The sequence below is a fragment of the Lagopus muta genome, chromosome 2 (assembly GCF_023343835.1).
Source record: "Lagopus muta isolate bLagMut1 chromosome 2, bLagMut1 primary, whole genome shotgun sequence".
In the NCBI taxonomy this organism is placed as follows: Eukaryota; Metazoa; Chordata; class Aves; order Galliformes; family Phasianidae; genus Lagopus; species Lagopus muta.
The window spans coordinates 106,191,033-106,209,202 of NC_064434.1; the positions used below are offsets into that span (position 1 = coordinate 106,191,033).

Below are 18,170 nucleotides of genomic sequence, written 5' to 3' on the forward strand. Positions count from 1 at the left end.
GCCAAGCAGAGCCAGGACACGCCATGCAGACACCGCCCGGAATGTGTGGCATGGAAAAGCCATGTCAGAGCCTTGGCTCAGGGGATCAGCAGGCTGACTGCCTGCACTGCCCTGCTGCAGCCTCACAGTGCCTGGATGCACACACTGCGCTTTGCAGTGGCTTTTCCAGGGCATGGAGCAGGGAAATCAGGGAGGACGAGGTGTGAGGAGAAGGGGTCCCACGTCCCACACCACTCCGTGCCAATCCCTATGTCCCTCCTTATCCCTAGAATGCTCATGGTGCATAAAGACGAGAGAGATTTGATTCCCAGGACTGCCCTATGTTCTTCTGTGGGTGCTCGGCCGTGTCCCTCACCCCACAGTGCAGGCTGGCTCCTGCTGCACAAACACAGCCAAGAGAGATAAGCGCTGTGTGCACAGCACTCAGCCAGGAATTCAGGGCCTGAGCTGGCCCCAGCTGCCATCCTGATGGCAAACCACGCCAGGTTCCCTCCCTGCACCCCTCCATGCCATGGAGGCCACTTCTCAGCCTGCTCTGCTTGGGCACTGCGGGGATGCTGCAGCAGGAACTCTGGCAGGGCACACCATGCAGACACTGCACATGGGTGTGCAGGGATGCTGCAGGAGGGATGCTGCATCTGGAATGCAGAAGGTTGCTGCAGCAGGGATGTGCGGAGGTACTGCAGCAGGGATGCACAGAGATGTGCAGAGTTGCACAGGGATTCTGTAGTAGAGAGATGCAGGGATGCAAGGGATTCACAGGGATGCTGCAGAGGGGATGTGAAGGGATGCAAAGGGATGCACTGCTGCAGAGGTGTGCATGAATTTGTAGGGATGCTGCAGCTGGGTTGCACTGGGATGCTGCAGCAGAGATGCATAGAGATGCACAGGAATTCACACGGACACTGTAGTAGGGATGTGCAGGGATGCACAGGGATTCTCAGGGATGCTGTAATAGGCATGTGCAGAGATGCACTGCAGCAGGGATGCTGCAGCAGAAGGGCACAGGGATGCTACACCAAGCCACTGTCCTTGGTGATGCGAGCCACGCTGAATATGGAAACTACGCCTTCCCAAAAAGAGCCTGAGGCCTGTGGCAAGGGATCTGCCATTATGTGTTTGCATTGTGACATGGGTGCACGTAGCAGGGATGAGTCATGGTGGCGGTGTAGCTTGGCAAACACGGAGCCCGGCTTGCCCATCAGGGGCAGAAATACCTCCTCTCTTCCCGAGCAGAGGGCTCGTGGTAATAAAAGCAGGTTTTAAAATTAATATAGTGATACCTCGGAGATTAATCTTGCTGATAAGCAGACAGCAGCAGGACTGAATAGGCCCGTGGTTCAAACAAAGGTTTCTGTTGAGTAGGAACAGGTAAAAGACGGATGGTTTGTTAAACATTGCCAGCATACTTTGCTAGTGCCATTCACCGGTCACAGCTAATGGTAACAGGGGCATTGTGCAGCAGATGCATTTGCTAATTTCGGCCAACTTAAACGCTATTCCTTATCTTTGTTGGTCTTGCTGAGATTAAGGCGGTTTCAGTATGCTGAATGCACTACACTCCTGCATGAAAAACATTCCTGACAGTCTCAAGGAGTAAAAAAACACTGGCTGTCAGCGAGCAGAGCAGGGCCGGGAGGTCTGCTGACACAGGGCTGGGTCCAAGGCCCACTCCAGCACTGCATTGGGCAATGCAGACTTCGTCCCAGCTTTGTGCTAAAGGCAGATAACCCGCAGCACAGCCAGGGCTCAGCACCCAGCAGTTTGTTGGGATGCGATGGGTGTTGGACGCAGTTTGTGCTGCGCTGCTGCACCAGTGTGAGAGCAGAGCCTATTTGCTGGCCGGGCAGCCCGGTGTCACCGGGTGTCTGCCTCCCTTCAGCCCTCCCTTCCTAACCCTTGAACTCCTCGCCCGTTTCAATCAGCTTTGCCAAGACAATAGGCGTCTCGGAGCTCATTAAGTGCTTAGGGGGGGTTTGTGGACATAGGCATCTGTGCAAAGGGCAGGGGCTGGGGGGGGGGGGGGGCTGCGGGTAGGATCGCCCCACCTGGGATCCTCCGCAGAACAAAACCTGGGCAAGAAGCCACTTCCTTCCCCCAAATCCTAGCTCCAGCCCAATGGCCAGCTGCAGGATCCTCCCTTGCCCATGCCCATTGCATCCTCTCTCCCTTCCCAATCCCGCTTCATCCTCCTCAGCTAGCCAGGATAGCTAAGGGGAATACCTAATAGCATTAGAACCCATTTTATTATTCTCACTGGTATTTTAACAGCGCTGAGTCACACGGGGGGATTAAGACAGCTCCCAGAAGATGCAATACCCTGCAGAGACAGGCAGGGCTCGGAGCAGGGCCAGGAGCCAGGGAAACTTTGGGTTAACGTGGGGCCCTGACCCTACCCCTCACCTTAACCCTCAACTTCGCATGAGCTCAGCATGAGCATCCTGCATGCATGGAGGCAACCATCTGTCTGAACACCTCAAGAGAGGGTTTCTTTCTTCTTCACAGTAGTTGTTCATGATGTGATAATAATAATAATAATTATTATTAGGTATTAGACCCCCACCCAGAAAAGCCAGGCACTGCTGCAGCCTGAACCCGGCACAGCTGGCACTGTGTCCCTGCCAGTGGCATTATGTTCCCTTTGACAAAAAAGAACCAGGAGAATTCCCTTGCCAAATATTGTTCTGGTAACCGTAACTCTGGGTCTTGCCAGGTTACAGAGCTCCTGTTATGGAGCTCCTCCAGGCTGCATCCAACGCTATTGTTATTGTGAAGCACCTCTGCGCTGGTCAGGCTTTGAAGTAGGTGAGGCGGTCACCGTTCTTTCCTCTTTTCTTTTTTCTTTTTTTCCCTTTTTCCCCTCAAGCTCCGGCTCTATGATTTAGGCTGGAAGCAGATTGTTCAAGAGCGCCGGGGGAAATCTGGCAGGCGCTGACCAACCCCGCAAGAATTTATTACCAACCCTTTTAGCTGCCGCCTCTGCCTTTGTTACTCAGCCCTTGGCAGGGGGGTCCATCCGTCTGCAGCATCCAGCACTGCGTTCACTGCTCACCAGGTGAGCTCCGGGAACAACCATCCCTCACCATCCCACTCCAGGACATCCTCCGGGACTGTTATCCAATTGAACCGGCGAGGATTTAAAATGCCACCTGAGTTAAAAGGACCTGATTAAAACTGTACCCTCATCACATTTCTTAAACAGCCGGTTGCATTGCCGTATTTACATTAGTGTCAACTTTAATTTAAATCCCGCATAACGATATTTGCTCCCCTAAATTCATTCGCCGGGAGCGAGGCACAAATTACTCGGAGCTGACTGCACTTTCCCTTTGTCTGTGTTGCAGCGTTTTGGAAATTAAGGCTGAGCACCTCGTTAGGGTCTCATTAAGCAGCCCGATGCAGGGCGCTGGGCTGCAGACTGAGGCTGGATTGGGGCGTTTTGGTGTCGGCCAGGTGCTGGCACGGCAGGGACACGTGGGGTCAGCTCTGCAGACAATGGGAGCCCTCCTGCTCTCCTGACCACCCAGTAGGGGAGAAGGGGGAAAAGAGACAAAAAAAGGAAAAAAAAAACAACAAAAAACACAATAAAATACCCGGAGGTTTCTCAGGTTTTTGTGACAGCAGTGTTTAAACTCGGTGCTTCCTGCAGGTGTGCTCTTTGACGACGAGTGCTCCGTGTGATTTCAGCCAGGCAGGCGTTTTCTTTAGTCCTCGGTGCTTTGCCTTTTCACCTTGTCAAACCCTTTCAAGCTAAACAAACCTTGTTCCAGCCTTGCTCACTGAATCCCAGCCCGGGGCGGCACAAAGCGGCGTAGCATCACGGTTGGAGCTGGCATTTGGGCTGGAGCAGCATAGCAGTGCCTGGGCAACAGGCAAAGGAGGCAGGAAGGGAGCAAGGGAAGGGCAGGGGACTGCAGCCCGGTTGTGGGGAGGTGGCACTGAATGCGGGGGCTGCTGGATGTGCCACTGCCCGGTGTCACCTTGTCCTCGAGCTCCGCGGGGACGCGGCTCCGCGCGGCACCAGATTTGCGTGGCTAAGTCGACGGCCGTGCAGCTGTGCTCTTATCTGGTCAGAGGAAGAGGATGAACAACAAAAGGGCCTAAGAAGCCCGGTTGATGCATGGGAAAGCCATTGGTTGAGCATTGTGGCTGCCCTTCTGCTGAGCAAATAGTTCAAACTGTTCATTCCCATCTTCTATTCTCTCTCCGGTACATTGTTTGTGTCCTTGCATTTCATTCTGCAAGGAAGATTGCTCTCTGGGCCTATAAGCAAACAGTCCAGAAAAGAGCCAACTATCCTCTCCTTTTCCCTGGAGAACTAGCATTTTTATTTCAGCTCCAAGCTGTCAAAGAGCTGGAGAGTTTATGTCAGTATCCTGAATTAATTGCTTTAAGCTGGAGCAGCCTAGATGAGCCACCAAATGTCCAGAAGATGTTTATTAATAACGTTTCCTGCCTGTTTTGTTCCGAGCTGCTCTCTCCTGTCCAGTGCCCTCCATTCACTGCCTTGGGGTGGCAAAGCCAAAGCCGCTTATGGGGAATTAGAGCCCGCTGCCAGGCTTTGTCACCATCCCTGTGCCCAGAGCCGGGAGCTCTGGTTGGGGCGGCTTGATGCTGGGAGCAGGAGGAGGAGGGAGACGGATTGCTGCTGGTGGGTCCCTTGTTTAAACACAAATATCTTCAGTAATTAGCAAAAGTGGCGAGGAAATTACCGATGGAAGAAGAGAAACCACACGGAAGGTAAACGGCCCTGTGTTTAAACATGATATATTTTAAAGTGTTCCCCAGCGTGAAAGTCGCTGTTTAAGGGAATGAAGTAATAAACCAATTTATATACCAATAGAAAGTGGAGATCCTGAGTGCCTTTGTGTAAATTTTCCACTTGACTTTTCATTATCTACCTGAACAAAATCAATCTATATGTATGGGATCAACGCGCAATATGAGAGATAAAAGAGGAAATAAACGCGCTTTGCATATCCCGCGGATGAACGCCGCGGGGCTCCAGCCTCCCCGCCAGGCAGATGCATTTTATAAAATAAATCATTTTGCCGAGGAAAAAGAGAGCAGAGAGGAGCATTACTTCTTAAGTGTTTACTCCCTAGCTTGAAATATCGATCCTGTCAAACGAACGGTGGTTAATAAGTAACTCAGGGGGAAATGTGCTGCTCCGTGCAGGAGGAGCGCTGCTGCGGCAGGGGATGCGCTGGGGCCGGTACCTGGGGCAGCACAAAAAGCAGAGCTAGAGGCAGAAAGAAGAGAGCACGCTGCCTCTCTCTCTGCCTGGAGATGGGCTTTGGGGGTAGAGCGCCAGGCTCGGGGATCCTTCTCTTTTCTCCCTTCAGGGCTAAGGGAACAGCCAGGATCCCCTTGTGTGTTTTTTCCCTCCCTAGCTGGATATAGGAAAGGTTAAGAGGCACTTTAGCAGGCACAGCCCCACTCGGGCATGGCAGACTCCTATTCCTGATGAAACTCCAGCCCTGATGTATTCCTGCCCCCAAGGACCTGGATCCGGCCCCATGCAGGGCAGCACCTGCCTCCTACAGCATCGCCGTGGCCATACCCACACCATTCAGCCTTGTGGGATCTGATGGGGTCAGTGGGGTATGGATACGGCATTGGTGTTGTGTCCCCTGTGCTGGCAGAGCTGCAGCTGGCACAAATACTTCTATTTTCTAAGAGAAACAGTAGGGTCACAGAGCTCCATCCACTGCAATGTCAAGAAAATAAATAAACTTGAAAAAAATGATTTGAGGAAGCTCTCCTGCTTTGTTTCCTGTTTCTACTTTTTCTTCTTTTCCCCTAAAATTCCAGGCAGGAGGGAAGGAGTGGTGCAGAGAGTGGCAAAGGGCACAAAGAGAAACACGGGGATGAGCTGATCACTTCCCAAATCCAAGAGTTTTCAGGGATGCTCCTGAGGAACGTGCCCTGCTGTTGGCTCAACATCTGCAGCCAGTTTATTAGTTTGCTAACGACCCCTCGGATTGGACCCGGAGGGAACAGAAAGTCCTGGCAACCTCTTGCAATATCAGCCTCACCTTCTGCCCCGTCCCACTGCCTCCCTGAAGCAGAGCTGCTGCTTTCAGACCCCCGTCTGCAGCCTGTAATTTTGCAGCAGTGCAGAGCAGCAGCAAAGGGAGGGATGCGTTGGAGGACCAGAACACTGTAGCATGGCTCAGTGCTGGATAGCAATTGCCAGGGTCCTGCAGGGTGGGAGGAGTGCTACACCTTTAGGATGGCACCGATGTGCATCCCTCAGAAAGCTCCACAAATTCATTCATTCTTCAGCTTTCCCGAAGCGTTTTAACAATCTATTTTTTTCCTAAAAGGATCCATCCCGGAGAAGCATCTTCTCAAATATCCTCGAGGCAGAGATAGCACTTCTGCCCGTTGCCGAGTCTACTGAAGCGTAACGCAGGTATTGCACACAAGTACAGACACAAAGAGGCAATCAGAGATGGGGATCTGGGGTTTCATAGGGGACGCTCACACGGCAGCAGCGCACTCAGCACAGCTCAGAGGTTGGCCCCATCTGTCCTTGACACTGATCCCCTGTGCTGTTATTAAAATCAAGAAAGGGCGGTGAAGGTGAGTGCAAGTGCTCACACACCACAGGCTGCTTCCCCGCCGTGCAGGAGGCTGCAAAGCATCTCAGGGTCCTCAGCCTCCTTCAGTGTTGGTGCTGTCGGTGGTGGGGTGGGAAAGGAAACCCCTGCTGGGCATGGGGGTGGGAAGGGGAATCACTGCTGGGCACTGGAGTAGCTGTCTGCTTTCCAGCCAGGCAAAGGAGAGCTTCAATCTTTGTGTTGCTTGCAAGAGTGAAAAACCTGTCAGAACTCAGTCCTGTCCCAGCTGTTCTTGCACTGACCGTGCAGGCAGATTACTGGCAGCAGCAAGGATCCGGCTGCAGAAATCCATAAGGTAAATGGCACGTCGAGGGCTTTCTTGCCGCCTGCTTTGAGAAGAGCAGGGCCCGTTTGGGTGAAAGCAGGAAGGCGTTCTGAACGCCCGGCTTTGGCAGGAGGGAGCCGAGCCGGTGTCCTCCCCCAGCCCTCGCCCATCCCCGAGGCTACCTGCAAGTTGCCGGCCTCGTCTGGCTGCTACACCCGGTCCCTGATCCCTGCCCTGTCCGGCAAGGGGGGTGTTAGAGTTGGGGATGGAAGGGTGAAAAATAGAGAGGGAAAAAGCGGAGGGAGAAGAGGAGAAAGGGGAAAAAGTTGGGGGGAAAAGGGGAAATGAAATTAAAAAAGAAATAGGAAAGAAGAGTGAGAAATGGAAGGGATGGAGAAAAAAAAAAGGGGGGGGAGGGAGGGGAGAAGGAAAGAGGGAATGAAAGGAAAAGTGAGGAGAAGAAATGGAGAGGAAAAAGAAGAGAGAAAGAAAGGTAAAGAAAATCAAAGAAAGGAAAAGAAACGAAAAAAAAAAAAAAAAAAAAAAAGGAGGGAAAGGAAGAAATAAAAGAACAACAGATGATAAGAGAGACAGAAAAGGAAAGCGTGAATAAGAAAAGGGAAAAGAAGTCCCAGCGACAGAAGCACTGCCCGCTCCGTTCGCTGCCCCGCGCTGCCCCAGGCGGGCGGAAACCCCCCGGCCCACGTTTCTGCTTGGGGAAGCGGCCAGCCGGGCTGGGACGGTGCGGGACCTCCAGCACCCCCCACCCCCGTCTCATAAGTTGTTTTTTTTTTACTTTTTTTTTTTTTAATTCAATTTTACACCCAGCCGCACCTACAAACGTAACACGCACCCCTCCTTCCCTTCCTCCATCCATCCTTTCCTCCATCCTTCCGTCCTTCCATCCGTCTCTCCATCCATCCACCATCCCGGAGCCGCATCCCACGCTGGCCGCGGCTTTTCCCCATCCTCCCGTCCCGATTCGCATCCCTGTGCCTCAACCACTTACACTTAGGGCCGGGTTTTGCGCCTCTCTGGGCGTCGCTTCCCACCTTGGTTCCCCATATCCCCCACCCCGGGGGGAAACCCCTCCATTCTCCTGGCCCTCCCCTTCTCAAAACTGTCGCATTTTCCACGCGTGGAGATTTAATAGGAATAAAACATCAAGCCCGTCGGCTCGGCCGGGACTGCGGGAAAACTCGGGGCACTCTATTTTATTATTTTTTCTTTTTTTTTTTTCCTTTTTTTTTCGTTCCCCCATACAGAAAGAAATAGGGAACAGATTCCTCTTCCCCAGAGCCACCCCCCCTCCCCCGGGTTCCGTCGGAGAGGAGAAATATTTCGCTGAGAGACGAACCGCAGCGAGAGAGCAAAAAAACAAACCCCAATCGTCTCCCGCCGACACCCAAAGCCCCGTTTTTAGCTGTCCCGTAAATAAGGAGCCGGCAGACTCTGCATCATCCTTTGCTATTTACTCTTTTGAAGGTTAGGCAGGGCAGAGGTAACAAACTTTGAACGATTTTCCTCCTCCCCTTTTCCATCCTCTTCCCTACCTGGTTTTATGTGGTTTCTGGATTAATCTAGTGTGGAGCAGAAGCGGACTTTCCCCGGCCGAAATATAGGATTAGGACTATTTCTAGAAGAAAGAGGATAGTGTCAACTGCCTTTAGCCTGCAATAGTCTAAAGCAGAATTACAGCTTGTAAAATAGGTCTCCATCAGTTTCCCAGGAGACGAGTTAAGCCCTACTTGGGTGTTCCAGCTCTTTTTAGAACCAGCAATAATTAGACTCATCTCACCCTGAGCTGTCCGGTTTTTTTTTAGGATCCCCACCGACCGCTTTTGCATACAATCCTGCCGGGGCCGCCTGGCCGCACCGCTCGGCAGCAGAAGCCATCGGGGCGGTTTGGGGCAGGAGATGTCCTTTTGGCAAGCGGGGCAGAGCGGCTGTCCTGTCCTGCCCGACGTGCCATCCCCTTGCGCTTTGATGTCCGCTGCCTTTGAGCCATCTCTGCATGTCATTAGGGGCCCGGACAATTAAAGAAGTGCCTTTGCACCCCCCCACCCCACCCCCCCACCTCGACCCCCCCTCAACCCCTCCCCGCAGCGGAGGGGAAGTCGGAAAAAAAGAAATACATCGGCCGACACGGCGAGCCGATGCGGGGCTGAGTTCGCCTTCGGATCGCGATTGTGAGCTGGGAAAGTCGCCCGGAGGGGAGCGGGAGGAGCCCCGACAGTGACAGCGACAGTGACTGCCCGTCCGGCCGCTTGTCGCCGGCTTTGGTGGCGGATTGGATGGGGAGACCTTCTGCCGCCCGGGTATGAAGGCTCCGTCCTCGAGGCGGTCGGATGCCGCTCGGTCTCCCCGAAAGTCAAATTAAAAATAATAATAATAATAATAATTTTAAAAAAATAGAATAAAATCGATCAGTGGGAATGAAAGGTTGGAAGAGAAGCTTAACGCGCTGCTCTTTCCGAGAGGCTGGCAGAGGGGAAATGAGGCTTGGAGGGCTCGGAGGAGGCTGGGGATGCTCGGGTGTTCTATAGGCTATCTATCTATCTACCTGTATATATATATTAGTAGTGACACAGCACGAATAACGAGTAGAAGAAGGTCGCGGCGTGCAGCCCCGCTCCCGCCGGGCTGGGGCTGCCCGTGGCCGGGAGGTGAGCCGCTCCCGGGCCGTTCCCACTCGTGTCCCCTCCCCGAACGGCGATACGAGTTCGGTGACAGGTCATTGCCGAGTGCCGTACCCCAGAGCCCGGCATTGCCCCAGCCCCAGTTGGTCGGGAGCCGGAACCTGGCACGGGAAAAAGGACACGCGTGCACAGCCCGCTCCCGGCCTCCGTGGGTTTCGAGAGACGTCTCCTTCCCGAGTCCCCGCGTGGGTGATGCCACTCGTGTTCGTGCCCAGCGGCCGAGCCCCGGCACCGTTAAACGCCCGTTTTCCTCTTTTTCTTCGCGTTGTGAACGAGAAAATGAGGATCTGGGGTCTTTTTCCCTTCGGTTCTTGCCCACGCGGGGACGGGGACTGCCTGTGGCACCGGCAGCGACGCTTCCCCGTGACACGGACACGGGAGAAATGCCGCTCGGAGAGAGGAACGAAAAAGCGCCGCGGAGCCGGGGGGGACAACGGAATAACACACAGAAAGAGGAGAAAAGAAAAAGGGAAAAGAATACAAACAAACAACAACAAAATAAAGGAAAGAAAAGCAGAAAGATGCGCGCGGTTCGGGTCCCGCGCGTCCCCGTTCCTTCTCCGACGGCCCCACAACGACTCGAGCCCTCGGCAGACAGCTGAGGGGCTGCGGCCAGCCGCACCCGCACCCCGTCCCGTCCTCACCCCGCTCCCGCACAGGGATCCCCCTCGGACCCCAAATCCCCCCTCCTCAATCCCGTCTCCTCCAAGGCCAGGCGGAGAGGCGGGGTCCTTTCCACAGCGCACCCCAAAACCGGGACGGAACCGTCGTCCCCTCGGTGCCCCCCGCGCCCCTCTCGCCTCCCGCGGGCCCGGGGGGGAGGTTGGGGGGGTTGGGGAGGGGGGGGGGTGACAGCGTTGCGCAGCCGGAGGTGACAAACGCAAAGAAGGAGGAGAAGGGGAAGCGCTGCGGGTGTCACCTACCTGCGCCCCGCGCCGCCGCGCCCGCTCTGCGGGAGCCGGGAGCATCCCCGCATTTATGGGAGCCGCAAGCGGGCGGCTGTTGACTTTAGCACAAAGCAAAGATTTCGCTGGCCGCTAGTTTAAAAATGAATATTTTACCAAGATATCGATCAGCTTTATAAAATTCAGTTAAGCACAATGGCTCAAAAGGAGAAGCGGGGGGGGATGTGTGAGGGGGGGGGAGGAAGCGGAGGGGAGGGGGAGAAGGAAAGGGACGCAATATAATATCTGTGTAAATTTGCTGAAGTATGACGTGGTGTTGAAAGTTTACCCTCCTGGAATTTGGATCTAGATTCAACCCCCCCCCCCCCCCCCCCTTTTTTTTTTCTTTCTTTTTTTTTTCCTTTTTTTTTTTTTCTTTTTTTCTTTTTTGTTTACTGACTTTGTTTATTCACAGCTCACGGTTGCTTAAACAGGCTGCGGCAGAATGCACTTGCAGGAGGACGGGGTGGGATGTGAGCGGTGGGGGGGACGGGAAGGAGAGAAAAAAAGCGATGGGGTGCAAAGGGAGAGATGGAAGGGAGAGCGCGGCCCTTTGTATTTCTCCCTTTTTCCTTTTCTCTTTCTCCCAACCTCGCGTTTCGGCGGGAGGGAAACTCGAAGATGAAATCGCAGCGAATTAAAGAGGGCTGAGGAAAACAATGGGAAAAAAAAAAAAAAGAGATAATCATTGACCAAGAGCTGAAGGCCCCGAGTGCCACCATTGGTGCCAGCTCCGGATCGGCCGCTGCCGCGTCCCCAAAGCGGTGTCACCCCGCGCCCGTGCTCCGTCCCCGCGGGAGCCTTTTATGTGCTAATGAAACACATTGCACGCCTCGCTTCACAACGTGTGTGTCCTTGCCGTATAGAGACAGACAGATTGCTGCCTGGATCCCCGGTTTGTTTTTGGGAGGGTTTTTTCATTGTTTTTTCTTTCTTTTTTTTTTTTTCCCCTTTCTACCCCCCCCCCCCCCCCCCCCTTTTCCCCCCCTCCGCCTCCCCCGTTCCCTGTCCCCTTTTCTCTACCCGCTGACAAAGCGGAATTTTAAGAAGGATTTGAATGTTATTTCGGAAAGAAACATCTACGACGGCCGTAAACGGCGTGGGAAAAACAACAAGTGGTTGTGAAAACGGGCACGGGAAGGGGGGAAGAAATGACAGCACCGCCCCGGGACGGGTTCCGCTGCCCGAGCCGTGGGGCTGCGAGCGGCCGGGAGGGCTTTAGGGCAGAAAGAAACAGCGATCCTTTGGCCGCACCGCTCCCTGCGAGGCCGTCCTCCCGACCCCCGCTGTTAATACCGTCCAGGCTCCTCTCTTTTAGCGCTCCCAGCCGTGCGCTTTGCCCCCCCGACGGCAGACCGAGCGCGGCCGCGCATCCCCGCTGCCCACCGTCCCGTCTCCACGGGGATCCCCTCCCCCCAAAATCCCCGGGACGGCTTTTCATCGCTGACCCCCCCGATCCTCCACCCCCAGGCTGGGTGCGCTTCGGCCAGTCCTTCCGAGGGCAGGAAAAGGGAGCCGGGAGCGGCACGGCCGCACCGTCGGGGCCGCACGGCCGGGGAAGGAGGGCGAAACCCGGCAGAACAGAGAATGCAGGGGGAAAAAAACCGCCAATAACACTTTAATAGAGTTCTGTGGCAACCTGGCTAGTCGCTACCAGAATACACATTTATAAGCCATAAATAAAGCATACAGAAACGATAAATTAATCAGATCCAAGTAGTTTACTCTCCCGGTAACATCAAGTGTTTGTTTCAATTACAACGATCTATCCTGACTTTTTTTTTTTTCCGCTTTTTTTTTTTTTTTTCCGTTTTCTTTTTTTTTTCCCCCTCCCCCTTTGTACAATTTTACAAGACTTTCCATCCTCAGATCCCAAACTCGCATGGATTTCCCACCGAACGAGGGCTTCGTTTTCTTTGCGTCCGTTTTCGTCTGTTTGTTTTTGTTTTTTTTCCTTTTCCTCATCACTTCCACACAAAAAAATAGATATATTTAGACCTCCTTGCAACGACGACAACGAAAAAAATAATAAACCAGCCCCAACAGAAAAATCCCTCTCCCCTACACCTCCCTCCCACCAAACTGAACCACCCCGCAAGGCAAACCAAGGGGACCGCAGGGTCAGGGTTAGGGGGTGGCACACGAGGTGCGCCCTGCTGCTCCCCGAGTGGATGCAACCACCTGGAGCCTGCAGGGATCAAACCAAAAAATAGATAGATAGCTATATGGGTAGGTACCGTGCTCGGCAGCGCTCACAGTCCATCACGCTGCTGGGGGACCGCGCGGGGCGGGGGGGGTTTTCCCCCTATGCCTTTAGGAGGAGTTCATGATGGGCCGGGAATACACACCTTGGTAGTAAGAAGTCTCTCCGGCCAAAGGGGAGGACTCCAATGGGTTTTTGTTCGTTACGGGCCCCATGGCCAGGCTGGCGGGCACGGGCGAGGCGTAGCCCGAGTAGTGCATCACCTGCTCGTAGGCCTTGAGGTCCATTTTGTGCGAGGGGTGGTGGTGGTGGTGCGGGTGGTGGTGGTGCTGCTGCTCGGAGGACGACATCAGGTTGTTGATGGAGAAGGGGTGGTTGAAGGCGTAGTGGTGCTCGGGCTTGAGGTGGGCGTCGTGGGGCAGCCCGGCGTGCGGCGGGGCCAGCAGGTGCTGAGCCGGAGAGGCCGCCGACGGCTCCCCGGGGCTCGGCCCCGCCGCTGCACCCTTCAGCTCGGCCAGGGCGCGCTTGTGGTCCCGGCACGGCGAGGCGCTCGCCGGTGACTCGGCGCCTGCCGAGCCCTCAGAGCCCCCCGAGGAGCTGCCCTCTCCCAGTGGCTGGCTGGGGGGCTGCCCCGGCCCCTTCTTGCCCCCACCGCCGTCCTTGGTCGCCAGCTGCTTCTCACACTTGAAGCGCTTCTGGCGCCGCAGGTAGCAGCCATTCTCAAACATGTTGCCCGAGTCGGGGTGCAGCGTCCAGAAGGAGCCTTTGCCCGGCTTGTCCGGGGAGCGGGGCACCTTGAGGAAGCAGTCGTTGAAGGAAAGCGAGTGGCGGATGCTGTTCTGCCAACGCTGCTGGTTCTGGCGGTAGAAGGGGAAGAGGTCCATGATCCACTGGTAGATCTCGCTCAGCGTCAGCATCTTGTTGGGAGACTGTTGGATGGCCATGGTGATGAGCGAGATGTAGGAGTAGGGGGGCTTGGCGTGCGTGTAGCTCCGCCGGTACGTCTTGGGGTCCCGCGAACGGTTGAGGTTGGACTGCCCGTAGATGGGGCTCATGGAATTCATGTTGGTGTAGGGGGCCAGGGCGTTCATTGAGCCCGCTTGGCCTCCCATGGGGCTCATGCTGGGGCTCAGGTGGGCACCCATCCCTGCCACACCGGCCGAGCCCATGCCGGCCATGGCCCCCGCACCTGGGGACATGCCAGCGAGTGAAGGGCTCATGCCCGTGTTGGCGTAGGACATGTTCATGGAGGTGGCTGCAGTCATGTTGGCCGTGGTGCTCATGGCCGACATGGTCATGTACGTGTTCATGCTGTTCATGCCCAGCCCTGCGTTCATGTTGCTCACCGAGGAGTAGCTCTGAGGGGACAAACGAGAAAGAGAAGGGAGATTTGGGAGGATTGGAAATGAGAACGGTTCCCGAGTAGGGCACCCCCAGCCCAGCCCTGCAGCCCCGGCGCTGCGGAGTGGGAAGGGTTAAACCCCCGGGGGGCATCGGCGGGAGGTGGGGGGGGGGGGGGTGTTGAATCTCTCATTAACGAAGAAAAAAAAAAAAAAAAAAAAAAAAGAGGAGCCCAAATTTAGATATTGAAAAAGTCGGGATCGCAGCGAGCTTGGAGAATCCGAGCTGGAGGAAAAGGGACAGCCCCGCGCGAAGCGAGAAAAATACCTTGTGTGGGGGGTGGGGGGGGAGGGTAGGGGGAAAGGAAAAAACGCGAATCGCTGCCCGGCAGCCCCGATCGCTCCCGGGGGGGCCCGGCCCCGCTGTCCCCTGTCGTCGTCCGTCCCCCCCCCGCTGTCCCCCGCTGTCCCCCGGCCGCGGTTCGGCGCCTCGAGAATATTTGGTGACAAAGTTGAGGTTTCCCCCCAGGATCCCGACGCGGGGATCGGGCCGCCTGGCTCCCCCCCTTACCTCGGGCTCCCCGTAGTAGTTGCTCCAGTCCGTGTGCTCATGGCCTTCCATTTTCACCGCTCCCAGCATACTGGAAGTGGAGTGCATGGCAGTTTAAAATTTAACAGACACAACAAACGACGACGCAGAGAGAGAGAGAGAGAGAGCAATCCAAAAAAAAAAAAAAAAAAAAAAAAAGTCTCCAGCCCTCCCTCCCCTCTGCCGCGCTCCCTCCGTCGGAGCCGCTGGAGGAGGAGGAAGAGGAGGGAGGGAGGAAGGGAGGGGGCACCGCCGGGGCCGGGGTTTTTTTTTCGCCGCCGCTCCTTGGGTGGGTTTCCGCAGCGCTTCGCGGCGAAGAGTCGCCCGGAGGCGATGGAGGAGACGGAGGAGGAGGAGGAGGAGGAGGAGGGAGGAGGGAGGAAGAAGAGGAGGAGGGAGGAAGAGGAGTACAAGTGCTGCAGTGACGTGGGTGCCCGAGTGATATAGCACGGAGCGGCCGGGCGAGCCTCCAATCCCCAGGTCCTCGGCTGCCCATTTGAATAATCAGCTCACACCTAGGCGGGAGCGGCTGCTCCGCGGCCCCCCGACCAGCACCCCGGCGCGGCTCCCGGAACCCCCCCGCGTCTCCCCCCGCCCCCCGCAACGGGAGGGGTCCTACGGGACCCCCATTCCACCCTCACTCCGACGGGAGGTGTCCCCTCGCAATGCCCAAAGAGAGCGGTCCCCCGGTCCCCCCCCCCGACGGCCGCAGCCCCCCGAGCCGCACGCACCTTTCTCCCCGCGGCTGCTCGGCCTCAGGCCGCCTTCCTCCCGGCCGTGGCCCGGCTCTGCCTCATGCCTTCCCGCGGCTCTGCCTCAGGTACCTACAACAATTTCGTAACTAAAACAAACAGGAAGGGCAGGGGAAGGCGGGAGCTGGGAGAGGGGAGCGCGGCGGGGCCGGGCTCAGCGCCGTCGGGGGACACGCAGCCGGAGCGGGGCCCGGTGTTTCCGTCTGGGCAGCGCCGCTCCGCACCCACGGACAGACCCACGGACGCTGCTCGAGTGTAGCCGTCGGGGAGCGGCTGAGCGGCTGTCTCCGTCCGTCCCTCCCTCCTTCCTTCTCTCCTTCCCTCCTTCCAGAGAGGAAGCGCAGCCCCCTCCGGGTGCCCGACACCTCCCGGCCTCGCAGTATTCCCCCCCCCGCCCGGTGGGGGACACGGAGCTGCCTCCCTCCCCGTGCCGTGCGCCCTGTACCTACCTGCCCGGGCACCAGGCGGGGCAGCGCGGCACCGACCTTTTCCCTCGGTTATTTATTTGGGTTCTCTCCCGGCGTTAACCCCAGCACCGCTCGGCGAGGTTAGCGGGAGCTTTTAAACATTAACACAAACCCAACAGCCGAGGGGCTTCGCCGGAGGGCTTTTCCCCTCGTCCCAACGCCCTCGGCAGCCGTCTCCAAACGAAACTGGCCTCCTATCGCGATAGCCGCGGCGATAGAAGCAGCCCGCCTCCTCCCGCCCATATTTAGGGGAGATGGGGGCTGGCTGGAAGCGAAGGGGGAGACCCCAGGGGGGCTGCCCTCAGGGCGGGGACGCGCCGGGAAAAGGGGGATTTGCCCCCAAAAAAGGGGGGATGGGGAGGGGGGGGGAGGAGGCCGGGTAGGGCTGTCCCCAGGTCTAAGAGCGGTGGCGCGGCGCCCCCTGTCGCCTGCTGTCCCCAATCCCGGAGGGCCGGGGGTGGAGGGGCACCCCGCCTGCCCCCCGGGGGACCCCCCGACGGCGGAGGTCACCTTCTCGTGCATCACCTAGGAGCATCACCAGCGAGCACATGTGCTGGGCGAGGCCGAGCCTTCCCTCTGTACCGGCATCGTGTGGTCCTAAATGGGAGCCCTGTTGGCACATCATGGGGTCCTCCATCTCCCATCCTTTATCTCACAAGTCTAACTGCTATGCCGCTACCCTTGGGCAGCCCAATAAAATTAATATCTTAAGAGAACAGGGAAAGAAAGCAGTGGAGTAGACAGTCTTGCCTTGTAGAGAAACATTTTTTTAAATACCCCAGATGATAAAAATTGAAAATGTTCGGCGGCGTCTTGTTTAAACACACCTGCGTGGGCTCTGGAGAAACGCACCGGCCATTTAAAAAATGACTTCTTCTCTTTAATATTTAAGTAATATTTATTTTAAATTTAATTTTTTAAATTGCATTTCTATTTGCATTGGGAGCCATGCCTGGAGGAGCCGGTGTCCCCTTCCTGCAGGCAGGAGGCAGGGGTTGGGCCACCCTGGGCAGCATTTGCCACCATTCTGGGCCACCTCCACCACTGACTGGTGATGGTGACAAGCACATCCCCTGCTCTTCTTGCTGGGTGAAGGCATTTCCCTGCAAAGGAAAATCAAAAATCAGCCCTTCCCATCCTTCCCGCCCCCCCTCCTTTACAACTGTACCTTATTCTTGACAACAAACAGGGTAATTATCTCCCTTCTACTGATAATTATCATAATTAATCCAATATAATGAACTCTCCCAATTGCCCTGCTGTTTCAGACTAAATGCGGTGGTTGTTTTGTTTTGTTTTGTTTTCCCCTGTAGCTGAGGAACTGCAAGACAGGAGCACTCACTGCCCTGTGGAACAGAAGCATCTTAATAACAGGAAGGAGAAGGAGCACACATCACAGCACTGGGTGATGGCACTTTCCCCCATAAGATCCCTGGAAGCAACCAAAGGGCTCTGTGGGGCTGAGAGCATCCCGAGCAGCTCTCACTCAGGCAGGCAGAACAGACCCTGGGGTCATTGCTAGTGCCATATTTCTGCTCCCAAGGTCAGGGCTGAAGGGCAGGATGTGTACAGGGGGTGCTTGTGGGGTCCCTACGGTGCGCTGCCATTTCATGGAACCATCTGAGTTGGAAGGGATCCTTGAAGGCCATCCATTTCAACTCCCCTGCAGTGCACAGGGACACCCACAGCTCCAGCAGTGCTCACAGCCCCTGTCCAACCTGACCTCATGCAAGGACGGGACACCATCACCTCTCTGTGCAACCTGTGCCACTGCCTCACTGCCCTTCTGGTAAAACTTCTTCCTCATATCCAGCCTACATCTCGCCTCTTTTAGTTTGAAACCGTTTCCCTTTGTCCTATCATTTCTGTGGGGCATTGCAGGAGCCGATATTCTTTGCTCGCTCAAGGACTCAGATAGGAGCACTGAAATCAATGGCATCCCATACAGAAGGGATCCTCCCGTCTCCATCACCCACCCAATGATGCTGGCCATCAGCCTCGGCCCCGCAGGCAACGACAGCAATTACACTCTGCTGTATTGACTGAACTACTTGACAAATTCTCCCACCTAGTCTTTCCTAATTAGATTCAACGTTTAATGGAGCTTCTTAATTCATTTAATAAAAAAAAAAACGTTTTCCAAGGTTTTAACAAGTCTAACAAAAGACAAATCCGGAGCATGCCAAAATTTAGTGAGTTTAATCTAACTCGCAGCCCAAGGAGATGCTGTGGTTTTAATGCTGGAACCCCTCTGGCAGCAGATACTGCTGGAACTTGGTTGTCAC

General features: G+C 55.7%; 1 protein-coding gene across 3 annotated transcripts; it reads right to left on the reverse strand.

Annotated features, from left to right (window-relative positions):
• Positions 1-12,145: 12,145 nt before the first annotated feature.
• Positions 12,146-15,938, reverse strand: FOXA2 (forkhead box A2). Of its 3 annotated transcripts, XM_048935982.1 has the most exons (4): positions 15,868-15,938; positions 15,398-15,490; positions 14,649-14,718; positions 12,146-14,095 (listed from the first exon to the last, which is right to left on the reverse strand). In XM_048935982.1, the coding sequence occupies exons 3-4, from the start codon at positions 14,715-14,717 to the stop codon at positions 12,848-12,850; spliced, it is 1,317 nt and encodes a 438-aa protein (XP_048791939.1). In that variant the 5' UTR covers position 14,718; positions 15,398-15,490; positions 15,868-15,938; the 3' UTR covers positions 12,146-12,847. The 3 variants fall into 3 exon arrangements, with proteins under 3 accessions (XP_048791939.1, XP_048791938.1, XP_048791937.1); XM_048935981.1 differs by lacking the exon at positions 15,868-15,938 and having other exon boundaries at positions 15,398-15,771; XM_048935980.1 differs by lacking the exons at positions 15,398-15,490; positions 15,868-15,938 and having other exon boundaries at positions 14,649-14,735.
• Positions 15,939-18,170: the final 2,232 nt, after the last annotated feature.